Source organism: Hibiscus syriacus, unplaced genomic scaffold (assembly GCF_006381635.1).
Source record: "Hibiscus syriacus cultivar Baekdansim isolate YM2019G1 unplaced genomic scaffold, ASM638163v2 tig00110332_pilon, whole genome shotgun sequence".
Classification (NCBI taxonomy): Eukaryota; Viridiplantae; Streptophyta; class Magnoliopsida; order Malvales; family Malvaceae; genus Hibiscus; species Hibiscus syriacus.
The window spans coordinates 9,835,454-9,849,305 of record NW_024062688.1 but is presented as its reverse complement, the minus strand read 5'-3'; the positions used below and the strand labels follow the sequence as shown (position 1 = coordinate 9,849,305).

The 13,852-nt window shown below is 34.6% G+C and overlaps 1 protein-coding gene across 1 annotated transcript; it reads left to right on the top strand.

Annotated features, from left to right (window-relative positions):
- The first annotated feature begins 75 nt into the window (after positions 1 to 75).
- On the top strand, positions 76 to 2,818 carry LOC120119795 (G-type lectin S-receptor-like serine/threonine-protein kinase SD2-2). Its single transcript, XM_039139605.1, has one exon. It carries the CDS (start codon positions 215 to 217, stop codon positions 2,786 to 2,788), a length of 2,574 nt encoding a protein of 857 aa, XP_038995536.1. The 5' UTR covers positions 76 to 214; the 3' UTR covers positions 2,789 to 2,818.
- The last annotated feature ends 11,034 nt before the right edge of the window (positions 2,819 to 13,852 follow it).

The window sequence follows — 13,852 nt, the reverse complement described above, 5'->3', positions numbered from 1 at the left end:
ATTTCTATAAGAATCACTCTCTGTTAATCTGTCTTCTTCTCCTCTGTTTTATTTTTCTCTGTACAGTGTACTTTGTTTTGTTTTGCTTCAACCGTTCCTCAGATTCCACACGTTACCATGTCAACTCTCAACACGGAACTCACTCACCCTCGAACCAGTGAGTTAAAACCAGACTCGCTCTCACCCAACTGAAAAGCTTGAAACTTTGGTCTAGATGTCGGTGCTCACTTTACCTTCTTTCATGGTTTCCGTTTATTTGCTTCTTTTGGTTTTAGTCCAATCGTTTCACGCTCAACATGCAATGTCTGCCACCAAATCTTCACCGGATGAGCTTTTTCCATGTGAAACCCGTTATAAAGCGAGGAAATTGGAGTCCAACAATGGCGTTATCATAAGAGGAAACGCGACTCTTCTCAGCGTTAACGGTACCTTCGAGCTGGGTTTCTTCAGCACAAATGGTGAATCCAATTGGTATTTAGGAATCTGGTACTCTTCCATTCCAACCCAAACGCGCGTTTGGGTAGCAAATCGTGAAAAACCCATCAAGAACATCACCCAATCTTCACTTGAAATCACCGAAACAGGGCGATTAGCAGTGAAGAAGTCACCGGATTCAGTCGTTTGGGAGAGCACAAACAGTGAAAAAGCGAAAAGGTTCAGTCTTTTAGAGAGTGGGAATCTGGTGTTATATTCATCGGAAGGTTCAAAAATATGGCAAAGCTTCGATCATCCGACGGATACGTGGTTGCCGGGGATGAACATCAGCGCCCAACGATCTTTAACCTGTTGGAAGAGCTTGTTTGATCCATCGCCGGGACATTTCTCTTTAAGGCTAAACCCCCAAGAATTCAACGAGTTTCAGCTCGTTTACAATTCAACCAATGTGTATTGGTCCACTGGAAACTGGACCGGAACTGCTTTCGCCAATGTGCCACAAATGACAATCCGTTACATTTACAAGTTCCATTTCTCCGATCCGTACTTGCCGACGGCGTCGTTTTGGTACACAGAAAGAGCACTGGATAACGGACTGGAGCCTCCATTGACAAGGTTTCAGATTGATGCCAACGGGCAGCTGAAGCAATTCACATGGTCGCCACAGATAGAGAATTGGAACATGTTTTGGTCTGTGCCGGATGATAAGTGCAGAGTTTACGGATTATGTGGTGCTTTTGGAACTTGTGTAAGTTCATCATTAAAACCCTGTGTTTGTCTTAACGGATTTAGACCTTTGGATGATGAAGGATGGAATTCTGGGGATTTTACCAGTGGTTGTAGGAGAGAAAGTGACGCTTTTTGCGAGGATAAAGATGGGTTTGAGGAGCTAGATTATGTTGGGTTTGATGGAGGGACAACGGTGTCGTTTTCAGGCAGTAGGAGTTCTTGTGAGAAGTCTTGTCTGAAAAAATGTTCTTGTGTTGGGTTGTATCATAATGGGAGGACTAATCTGTGTAAGAATATATATGGTTCTTTGTTGAATTTGAGAAGCTTGAACTCTGATGGTATCAATGATGATGTGTTCTATATTAGGGTTCCAAGGGAAGGAATTGTGAAGCAAAATGTGTCGAAAACCATGATTTTGGTTGCTTGCATTGTTGGATCTGTTGCAGCTTTGGGGTTCTTGGGGTTGATTTTGTTGGTTATGAGGAAAAGTGAGAACATGAAGGGGAAGGGGGATGATGATGATGATGATGGTGATGGTGTTTTTACCTGTTTGAATCTCAAAGTATTCACTTACAAAGACCTTAATTGTGTGACTCGAGGGTTTTCGGAGAAACTGGGGCATGGCGGATTTGGTGCGGTCTTTCGAGGTGAGCTATCAGATTCTATTCCGGTCGCTGTTAAACGCCTTGAAAGGCCGGGGAGTGGTGAGAAAGAGTTCAGGGCAGAGGTGTGCACCATTGGCAACATTCAACATGTTAATCTTGTGAGACTCAGAGGATTTTGCTCCGAGAATTCTCATAGGTTACTCGTATATGATTACATGCCTAACGGTCCCTTGAGTGCGTACCTACAACGAGACGGTCCAAACTTGTGCTGGGATGTTAGGTTCCGAGTTGCAGTAGGCACTGCACGAGGCATAGCATATCTACATGAGGCATGTAGGGACTGTATCATTCATTGTGATATCAAGCCCGAAAACATTCTATTGGATGGTGATTACATGGCAAAGGTATCTGATTTCGGATTAGCAAAGCTGATTGGCAGGGATTTTAGCAGGGTATTAGCCACAATGAGGGGTACTTGGGGCTATGTTGCCCCGGAATGGATATCCGGTATGGCAATCACACCAAAAGCCGATGTTTACAGTTACGGGATGACATTGTTAGAACTAATTGGTGGCCGCAGAAACGTGGAGGCACCACAATCTGCAAGAAACACCAATGCTTTCACCGAGGGAGGGAATGGAGAAAAGTGGTTTTTTCCTCCATGGGCAGCACGCCAAGTAATTGAGGGCAACGTGGCCTCAATCGTGGACGGTAGACTCGGCATTGCGTATAACGTCCAGGAGGCTGAGCGACTTGCTATGGTAGCAATCTGGTGCATACAAGATGAAGAGGAATCGAGGCCTACAATGGGAACGGTAGTAAAGATGTTGGAAGGAGTGGTGGAAGTAGCCATTCCCCCACCACCAAAACTGATACAGGCACTAGTTGCCGGGGATTCCTATCGTGGCGTTAGAATGAATTCCGACACGTCTACAGCCGATGACGGATTTTCAAGTGCCGGTTCACGGTCATCTCTCTGTAACCTCTCTTCCAAATTGGATGAGAATCCAGAGGTCTAATTGTGAACAACATTATTGATTATAACCGACTAATGCCATTGTATTTGTTTCTTCTCGATCTGTTTTCATGCAAATGGAGCTGATAATTGTAGTTAAAGTTCATTTTATGAAAACGACTGTTGCATGTAATCATAAACATTTGAATTCTCGTACAAAAGAGAAAAATGGTTTATGATTACAGTTTTGACATACTCCAAAGGCAGAGAGAAGAGAAACGAATATTAAAAGCCCCCACCATAATGATTTCACCAATAAAAATGCACACTGGCATCTCCCTTGGGTCATAGTCATCTTTTCTGAAGCTTTCCAGCAGGAAAAGAACAAAAAATCTAGCACTTCTTTTTATAGGTAAAAAAAAGCCGTTGTTTATTTGCGGGTCTGAACCCAAAGAAGATTCTGGGCTAACCCATGTGTTTTAGCATTGGGGCCATGAAATCTCATGTTCTACAACATATTGCCGAGAATAAAAAATGGTCAACTTGGAATCAGACCGCGCACACATATATAATCATGTATAAGATAGGATCCAAATGAATAGAAATAGATGTCTGGGATATAGGAATGTTAGATGAATAAAAAAATAGACAAATGAGAATATATTCACTAAGAGAAAAAAAAAAACAAAATTTGGCTGTTCCAAATGTAATATGGAGCGTCAAATGCTTGTACATTCACAACCTCTGTTCGAGAGCATGATGGTCACTTCATTTGTGGTCTTACGGGTTTCACACGAGCACAACTGAAGCAATGGCCGTTGGGGAGGTGATCTCTTGGCTTAGGCAGATGCGTTTTGATAAGGTAGCCATCGGGTCATATTGTCTTGCAGTCGTTAATGCTATACAAAGGTTTACGGTTGACAATTCAGAATTCGAGGTCTTAATTTTGGACGGTAAATCTTTTTATAATAGTTATCGATATTTGATTTTTAACTTGATGTTAATAAAGTCTTCCATTCAATAAATAAAGTAAATTTATCTAATGCAAATCGTTATTTAAATGATATTTCTCATAGTTTAGAGTCACTTATTGATCATGATATTACTTGGTTTTATGATGCTCCTACTGAATCTTTGCACCTTAATTCTGCTATCACTGCTCTCATGTACCATACAAAGATACTTTGATGGGTGATTCTGACCGCTGTTGGTAAGGTTAAAAAAATACTATCCCACATTGAGTGTAAAATATCACATACTTAGGTATTTATAGTGCTCATTCTTCCTATTTTTTTTGGTTTTGTGATAGAGAACAAAAGATAATCTCATGTATTGCCACCATTTGTCTCGACTTGTGACAATACATGGTTTTGACAGGTTTGTGTGGATACTATATTTTTGGAGAAAATTCGTAAGGATTTTTCTCAAGCATAAAAGATTGTGAAAGAATTTCAATATGATATTTATAGGCTACTGAATATTATGTTCGATTTAAATTTTCAGAAGGTAACAAAACGTTTGAGTGTACTTGAATACTTTTTCAGCTCTTTTTCAGCTCTATTCAGAGTGAATAATGAGCTGTTTATTATGCCAGTATAACTACATGAGTTCAAGAGTTACAAAAAGCTGAAAATTAAGCCACGAATATGGAGCCAAGTTCATTCGTTTATTTCAACAGTTTTAAATAGGAAATTAAATTCAGAAATTAATCAAATTTATATATAATTTTGTTGGGATGAATTTACCCCTAAACTAATCCTAAAAATAGAGAGTTTCATATGCTTCTCAATTCACTCAACAGAGTTCTAAGTCTCTTTTCTCAGTTGCTATCAGAAGAGCAGTATTACCGGCAGCCCACTCCGATTTTGGGTGTACTAAATTTGGAGTGACCGTGTTTAATTCGGGGGACAATCCGTCTGAAATAACGATTACACACATCGAGACGAATTTTCTTCTAAGACAATGATTTTCACCATGGCACAATTTCGATTGTTCATTTTATAATATTTTTATATTGTCATGTTTGTACTAATGCCTCATTTTGCAGTCTATATTTTCAACAATCTCCATCCTTCTGAAGATGAGGAAATCCACGATGAAGATGAGAATTTATCAGTGACGTTATACAAGAGAAGTAGGCGAAAAGGCGAATGCATTAACCCTATGGTTAAATTGGACTACCAAACTGATAGTAAACGTCGTGGACATTTCGTTCGTATGGCAATTCGTATTGATTTTTTTCTGTCCAGGTTTCAAGACTTCTTCCTAATTGATTCAGATCAATCCACGTATAACACTTAATTTTGATGGATCAGTCTCCAAATGAGAATTTTCTACATACACAAAGACTAAATCCCGAGACCTTACTTAAGTAATATCAATCTACTTACCACTTGAACCAACCCCGTTGATAGCAATCCTTATTGATTTGAATGAACCATTTATCTCTAAACTTATTGTCAATGGCCGTATCCAAATAGTATAATGAGTCTTTGCTTTTTATTTGTTTCCACTATGGAAAATATGGACATGTGCAGGATAACTGCCCGGAGATTAACGTGGAGCTAGAATCGGCAGAAACTGCTCAGTCTGAGGAGGAGTCTCATTCAATCTCAGGTGACCAACTGTTTGGACCTTGGATGATGACGGAGAAAAGGTCTGGGAAGATCTACCAAGAAAGTGAGTGATACTCTGGAGCGAAGGTCTGACCATCCAAATGATATCTACATTTCAGCGTCGAGATTCAATCCTATATTTGAAGAATCTACTGATCTACCAGAAACCATGAACATGTTACCAATCCCAAGTCCGTAGTCCTCCCAGAAAATAAACCCTTCTGCACCACATCCGAAATCTCTTCAGAAAAATAAGTCGAAGGTCCCTTCAAAACCGAATCCTCCAAAGCCTGTGCATATACACATAACACAAGCCCTTCACTCTTTCTTTAGCAGATATACCTATTCAGCTCCGTCAAGTCTCCAAAACCGGTAGCTCTCGTTTAGTAATTTTGGACAAATCCAAACACTCGGACGTTATGCTGTCTGAAAACTCTGATCCAAATGTTCAATCTGTGACCATTAGAGAAAAGTCTCTATCACCTTGTGTCACCGATTATTTATAAATATTGATTTGTTTAATGAAATATTCGAGGCTGCGGTCATCACAAATTTCTCCCAGCTGCTAAGCAATATTCGAGAGATTTCAGACCTGATGTCGTTGTTTTAGTAGAGCCACGTATTAGTGGCAGGGAGGCTGACTTGTTAATTTCTTCTCTTGGCTTCCCGTTTTCCTACCATATTAAGGCTGTTGGATTTGCGGGTGGAGTTTAGCTTGCTTGGTACGACATTGTCTCCATCGACAATTTAGTCATTTCTTTTCAATTCATTCATTGTCGGATTACAAATGCAAGCAATGGAAGCTCTTCTCTTACTACAATTGTTTATGCCAGCCTTTGTGGCACCAAGCGAAAAGCACTCTAGGGTCATCTTAAAAACTTTGCTTCAGATATTCGCAATCCGTAAATCATCCTTGGAGACTTCAATGTTACTCTTTTTTATACTGATAGGTGTAATTGTGCGCACTCTTCTAAACCGAGTAAGAGATTCCAAAATTTTGTTTATAATCATGGTCTTTGAGACATGAGTCCTGCTTCAGATATCGCTTACGTCCGTCTTGACCGTTTCAATTGTAATTCCTATTGAGATGAAACTTATCCAAATTATGTGGTTTATCACTTGCTCCATCTTCACTCAGATCACCGTCCAATCTTTTTGCAAGCAGGTGAACTAAACAGTTCTTTCTCCGTCACATTCGCTACTTTTTAGGCTGGCTGCCCCACTCTGATTTTTCACGAATGATAGCTGACAATTGGGATAAAATGACTAATATTTTATATTCTACAAAGTATCCATTCATTCTCAAAGGCTGCAATTGAAGGGAATAACTTGGTCTTTGGTTACATTGGTAAGAAAAAATGGATGGTAATCGCTCGACTAAGAAGGTCTCAGAGGGCTCTTTGCTCTCGTCATTCTCATTTTTTATTGAAGTTAGAATCAGAATTTATAATTGAACTGGAGACCATTTTCGATAAAAAAAAATTCATGTGGAAGCAAAAATCTCGTTTCGATTGGGTTATACATAAAGATCGAAACACTCTTTTTTATAGTAAAGCAACCATTCACAAACAAAAAAATAGAATTAAAGTGCTCAAGTTAGATGATGAGAATGGAGGACTCTATTCTAAAATCTGAGGCTGTTTAATTCTTCCATAAGATATTTTCTATGGCAAAGTGCATGATTCGTACCCTTCTACAGGGCAGTTTCCTTCTAATGAATCATTTGGAGGCTTTTGATGACATTCCTTCGGACCAAGAAATCTCTTTAGCTCTTATGGAGATGACCCCTCCTTAAATCTTCGGTATGGGACAGACTCCATGCCGAATTCTTCCAAACCTTTTTGATTGGTTCTTACGTTTGTAACTTTATCAAAGATATCTTTGGTGGTGGTAATACTAGCAAAGACTTGAACAAAAATAATTCTGATTGGTTTTACTTGAAATTTTACGAATTTGATCGAATTAACCTTTGAACGGTTCTTTACAAGTTACTCACCAAAGTGATTGTGTGTAGGCTCAAACCACTCTTCCCTCGTATTATTAATCTGAATCAGACTAATTTTATAGCTAGTAGATCTATCATGAAAAATATCATCATTAATCAAAAGACGATTCACTCTATACGCAACTCCAAAAATAAAATATGTTGGATGGTCATTAAAATTGATCTTGAGAAAGCTTTTGACCATCTTCATTGAGCCTTTATCACCGACAATCTTATTGAAGCAGACTTTCCTCCAAGTATTAGACGTCTTATTATATATTGTGTCTCCTCCCCAGTTTTCAGGTTCAATCGAATGACTCTTGCTCTCAACTCTTTTGGCCAGAACACGGCATAAGGTAATGGGATACTTTATCCTTTTTTTATGTTGCAACTTAAGACCATCTGTGGTGCCCTTTTATTTTTGCAAAAGTTGATTTATCGCTCTCTCATTTTTTCGGGATGATTTCGTCCTGTACGCCAAGATCACCCTTCAACAAAGTGAAATTATTAACTCTATTAGCTCATCCTTGGGGTTTCAAGTTGTTGAATCCCTCGACAAGTACTTGGGTGTACCCTGCTACACCAATGATCTATACAAGCTGACTTCATTCTTGTAATCGATAAGATTAAAGCTAAATAGACTGGGTGGGCTGCTCAAACTTTATCACTTATTGGTCGGATCACTTTGACCAAAGCAGTTCGACAAGTTATTCCTATTTATTTTATGCAAACTATGAAGTTATCAAAAAGGAATATGCAAGGAAATTAAAGCACTGATCTAGAGATTTATTTGGGGCGATTCTTTGTCTTTAAATAAAGCCTCGTTAGTTGTGATCTTGGTTTTTGAAATATCCATAGTCATACCATGACGTTCATTCTGAAATTGGTTTCCGTTTGGTAACTAATCCTGAATCTCTATGGGGTGAAATTTTTGTAACAGAAGTATCGTATTACATATCTCTTCCCACCTCATTTTCTCGAGCCTCCTATACTCCTCTTTGGCGTACCATATCTTCACAATGGGATGTTTTGAATGTTAGATTGGTCCCTTGGCAATTGTGGTCTTATCAACATTCTTGATGGAATATGGATTCTTGCTTTGGGTTCTCTTCAGCCTTACGTCCGTTGGCACCATGGTGAGCCTCCGTCATGCTCCTTTAGGGATTTTATCCACTCCATTTGTCAATGGAATATTGCAGAACTCTGGAAGATGTTTACTGACGATGTCAAACATCATGTTATTGGTATAAAATTCCCTGATAATTCAGGTGTGACAGACTTGCATTTTGAGATGGACGCCGACCCATACTTTAAAATCAGCTTATTTCCGATTAATGGGTAATGCCTGGGAACCAAAATTACCCATTTGAAAGATTATTTTGGGCATGAAAATACCTCAAAGACTCCGCGTTTTTATTTTTAGTTAGCCATCGGACAAAAGCTTATGACGAATTTAGAACGATGCAAACGGTCGCTCTAGGACCGCCCAGATTGTCCCCTTTGTGAGTTTAACGATGAATTTGTTCTACATATTTGCCACCTTTGGCAGTTGATGATTCCTGCTTTTCATGGGTCTTTCTTCTCCATGAATCTTAATGATTGGTTTCATTGGAATTTAAAGTTCACATATCCTTTTTGCAGATAATTCTATTCCATGGAATACTCTCTTTGCCTCCCTTATTTGGCATGTTTGGAAGAAGCGAAATGATTGGTTTTCAATGGTTCCAATCTGCCTAACATGGCTCTGCTGCAAAACAGTTTAACTTGAATTCGTTTCTACAATAACAACATTCCCATGGCAGTTAACACCCATGTTCTGAAAATGATTCAATAGAAAGGCCCTGACATTGGTGTTATTGCTTGAACGTTGATGGTGCTTATTCTATGAACACGAGCATTGGTTCCATCGGAGGTCTTTCTTATCCAAGATAAGGGTAAACTATGCGGATAATACCCTAAGGTCTGACCGACTTTGGTCACCAATTTTAAAATTAAGGAGAAATGGTTTTTAATGTTATCGATTCTTTCGATTTTAGTCCCTCAGTCGTTAATTTTTGTTAACCCCTTTTGTTTAAGTTCTTAACATGGCTAAGGGACTAAAATCAAACGGGAGCTAACGGCTGATGGACTAAAATCAAACAAATTGATAATGTTAAGAACTAAAATCGAATGGATTGATAATATTATGGACCATTCCCTTTTAATTTTTAAATTAATGACTAAGTAGGTCAAACCGGAAATATAGAAGACTGCCCGCATAGTTTACCCCGAAAATAATGAAAGTAATTGGCTCCTTTGATTCTGCAAAAGAGTAGGTACTGTGGATGCTTTTCAAGCATAGATTTGGGCTATTTTCACTGGTATGAATCTTGCCTGGTCACTTGGATTTAAGATCCTTCAGATTCAATCGGACTGTGCTCCAGCAATCCGAATGCTTCAGAATCTAGCTGTTATTTCCAGTTCATTCTCTCTCGTCCGCGCAATAGCTGAACTCTGTCGTCTGTCCATTTTCCATGGACTCTAAGAGAAGAAAACCACCCTGCCGATGCACTACCAATTCTTCTACTTCTATTGTCATTTATGATTTTCCTCCCGTCAATATCCACGCTTTTTTAGGAAGAGACCAGTCTGGTCCTCCATATTGTAAGCCTGTGTAATTAGTCTATTTTCTTCATAATTCAAAAAAAAAATTATTTTTTGATAAAAAAAATATCCACCTCATTCTCTTAAAATTCTCATTTTTTTTATAAAACTCTCATCATTAATATTTTAAATAATTGAATTTTATAAAAATACATGTATAAAAATTATTTTATTCAAGGATTTTCTAATATAAATTTTATTTTTTATTATTAGTAAATTTAAATAATAAAGAGTTAAAATTAAAAAAAGGACAAAATTAACATAAGATAATTTTAGTGGAACACGGAGTATAAAATTATAAAAACATTAAATGATAATACAAATACATTTATTGTTTTATTTTGTGATTTAGCTATAAAAATATAATAAAATTTATTTTATTTTATAAATACATTAAAACCTCTACCAATTAATAATTTCGGGTACATTAAAACCTCTACCAATTAATAATTTCGGGATCACGTAATTTTATCAATTTAAAGAGATATTAATTAATTCATAAATTAATAATTTATTAATTTTAAGAGATTTTTTTATGATTCAATGAATCTATGTTATTTTTCATAAATAAAACATATATATTGTATTGATTAATTAATGATGTTCATGTACATGTGACTAACATAATATAATTCATACTCCTAAAAAGAACAAAGTTTATTATAGTAAGTAGTACTAGTTAAAATTTAATGCAAATTCATGTATAGTAATGAAATCAACCACTATATAACATCAAACATTTATAATTTTAGAGATGAAATATAGTTATATTTAAGTTTAAAGAGGAAACAAACAACAATAAAATTATATTTTAGTAAGTTGTCCTAGTTATATTTGTAATTTTATAAAATTATTAATTTATAATATTGAATGGACCATAAATTAATCTATATAAATCTTCAGAAAATTATTATCTTATTAATTTAGATCTTGGACACAAGTTATGACCCAAAAAATTTATTATTTAAGAGAAATTATTATTTATCATGTATTCGTTTATAGAGATTCTAATGTGCATTGATTTAGCTTTGTGATTTATTAAAATTTACTACTTAACCTCGTGATTACGTTTAATCTTAGTTATTTAAAAAATGTAGTGATTTACCAGTTAAAAAGGAAACATGCATTAAATATGAACCTATAATGGGCGATCTCTTGTAACAAAGTTCAACGACAAAAAAAAAGGGGGTCAAATTTAACAACAACAAAACAGCCTAGAACTTGTGGGGTCTAACGCAGTTTTCAAATATTATATTCCCATTATTTGTTTTGGGTAAATTACCTATCTGGTTATCTACCTATTTCTATATTTCTATTTTAATCATTCAACTATAATTTGTATTTTTTATTGGTTTTGCTTTTTATGAATATTGATGGTTTAAATTTTGAGAATATTGTGGGCGGGAATTTATTTGATAAATATGAGTGCTTTAGAATTATTTTAGTACCTAGGTCATTTGTTATAGTAAACGTGAAACTCATCACGAGGTGTGACAAATTTTACAAAATATATTAAAAAAGTAATACGTGTAGTATGAAATAGAATAAAATTGTATGAAACTCATCACCCCTCATGACGAGTTCCATTTTTTTATTTAATTTATGAAATTCATCACCCTCTCGTAACTAGTTTCACATAAACTATAATAAATTGCCTAAATATCAAAATTATTCTCAAACAAATAATTTTAGTTTTTTTTCTTCAAAATTTCAGCCAATTTTACTTTGTTAGCTAAAGGAGGCAATGTCTTAAGTATTTGGATTATAGCCTTTTAGTTATGTGTAACAGAGTGACATCTTCCTCAAATAAATGTGAGCCTCATTTTCAAATAGGTACATAAATAAATTATTGTTTCTAAATGATATCCACTATATTTCTTCAAAAATATTATTCATATGTGAGATTTAAATGAGACTAAATTCGTATTCGTAATTTTCTAAAAAAAAGTATCGTATATTTTTAAAAGTATTGCATATGATGATTTTTAGATAAATATGAACAATAATATGTTGGAGTTATGACTATACCACAAATATTCTTGTTAAACTTCTCTTGTTCATGTAGTGTTACTTATAACAATGAGTATGTCAACAACATAGGACATCTACAATTTTGACATACATACATTTTTAACACTCATTTGTCATCATGACAATAGCTCCGGTTTAACCTCTTGTTGAATATTTAGACTTATTTTTATTGATAGCCTTTAATCAAATATCTTCAAAAAAAACGAAGCATTCTTTGATTCTAATATCGTGTTCTTGTGAATCTCAAGGTTTTTTGTTTTATACACAATATATTAATATGTCTTGCTATAATCTACATAGCCAATGAAAATATAATCTATAATTTTTTGGTCTATTTTCATTTCATTCGATAATGAAATAATTATATTTACAAGACACTCATACATCTTTAAGTGACTGTAGAAATATTTTGTATATTTTCGTAACCTATATGGTGTCTTGTTTTTTTTTTCTTTTCGGAAAACCTTATTTAAAAGGTAATTGGCTGAAAAACATTTTCCCCATATGTTTTGTTATAACCCAAAACTTCTTAGCATTACGTTCGTCATTTCCTTTTAAGATTTAATTCTTCCACTTTGTTACTCCATTTAGTTTAGGAGAGTATGATGGTGTAACTTTATGAATAATATCACGTTGTGCACACTATTGACCAATTAATGGTTCAATTTATTAATCATCATAATCACTTCTTACCATCTTAATATTTTTATTAAATTGATTTTCAACTTTGAATTTATAGAGAATAAATTTCTCTATAGCTTCACTTTTGCTCTTTAGTTAATATATAGTAATACTTTCTGCTACCACCAATAAAGGTAATAAAATATTTTTTCCTTATTGTTTGTAAAAGTATATCAAATAAGCCCATTAAAATGGTTGGAATTAAATTCCCAAAATAAATTTAATTTCAATATCTCACTTTACAAATATATCAAGATTTTCAAGATAACTATACTTGATTCCCAAGAAAAATAAATTTAATGACTTGTTTCTTCCCCTTTTTTTCTTTCAAAGTAAAATTATACTTGATTTTCAAGAAAATAAATCCAACTATTTATTTCTTTTTACAAAATAAGAAAATAAATCCAATGATTTATTTCCTTTTACAAAATGGGAAAAATAAATTCACTGATTTATTTCCTTTTACAAATTAGAATCATATAAGATTATTAGAAAAATAAATTCACGATTCATATCATTTTAAAAGATAGAATCATCTACGATTCTCAAGAAAATAAATTCAACAATTTATTTTCCTTACAAAGTTAGAATCAACACAAGAGTCTAATAATGAAATAAATCCATTGATTTATTTCCCTTTTAAGTTTATATATTCTGTTAAACGACGAGATTAGCAGCATTAAAACCAGAAACAAATATATCACGACAACCTTATTATGTTTAACAAACAAAAATCAAAAGGAATTAATCATTTAATTTTAGCAGCTCAATAATCAAAAGCGTTGGATTAAACTCTGAAGTCGTTTATATCTACAAAATTTCTCAAAAGAAATTATTAGTACGATAATAAAATTTACAGTGTTTTCAAAACACAATCAATCATTATTATAACATTTGATAATAATTATAAATATTAAAGATATTTTTATATTTTATATTCCATATTAAAAGGCCAAAAGTTATATGGTAATAATACTATAGCAATAATAGCATGAATAATTTAATGATTGATGCTCACATGTACATTTATGTGTCAAATCTTATCATAATGATATTATCAAATAATAACATAACATAAAAAGAATCACATTGATTCTATAACTGCCCCACGTCTATAGGAAACAATCACATATGGAAGAAAATCCATACACAAAAAACCACATTTATTCTTTAT

Bases quoted from the DNA above. Each gene is read 5' to 3' on its own strand.
- LOC120119795 (XM_039139605.1), top strand. From the start codon at position 215: ATGTCGGTGCTCACTTTACCTTCTTTCATGGTTTCCGTTTATTTGCTT.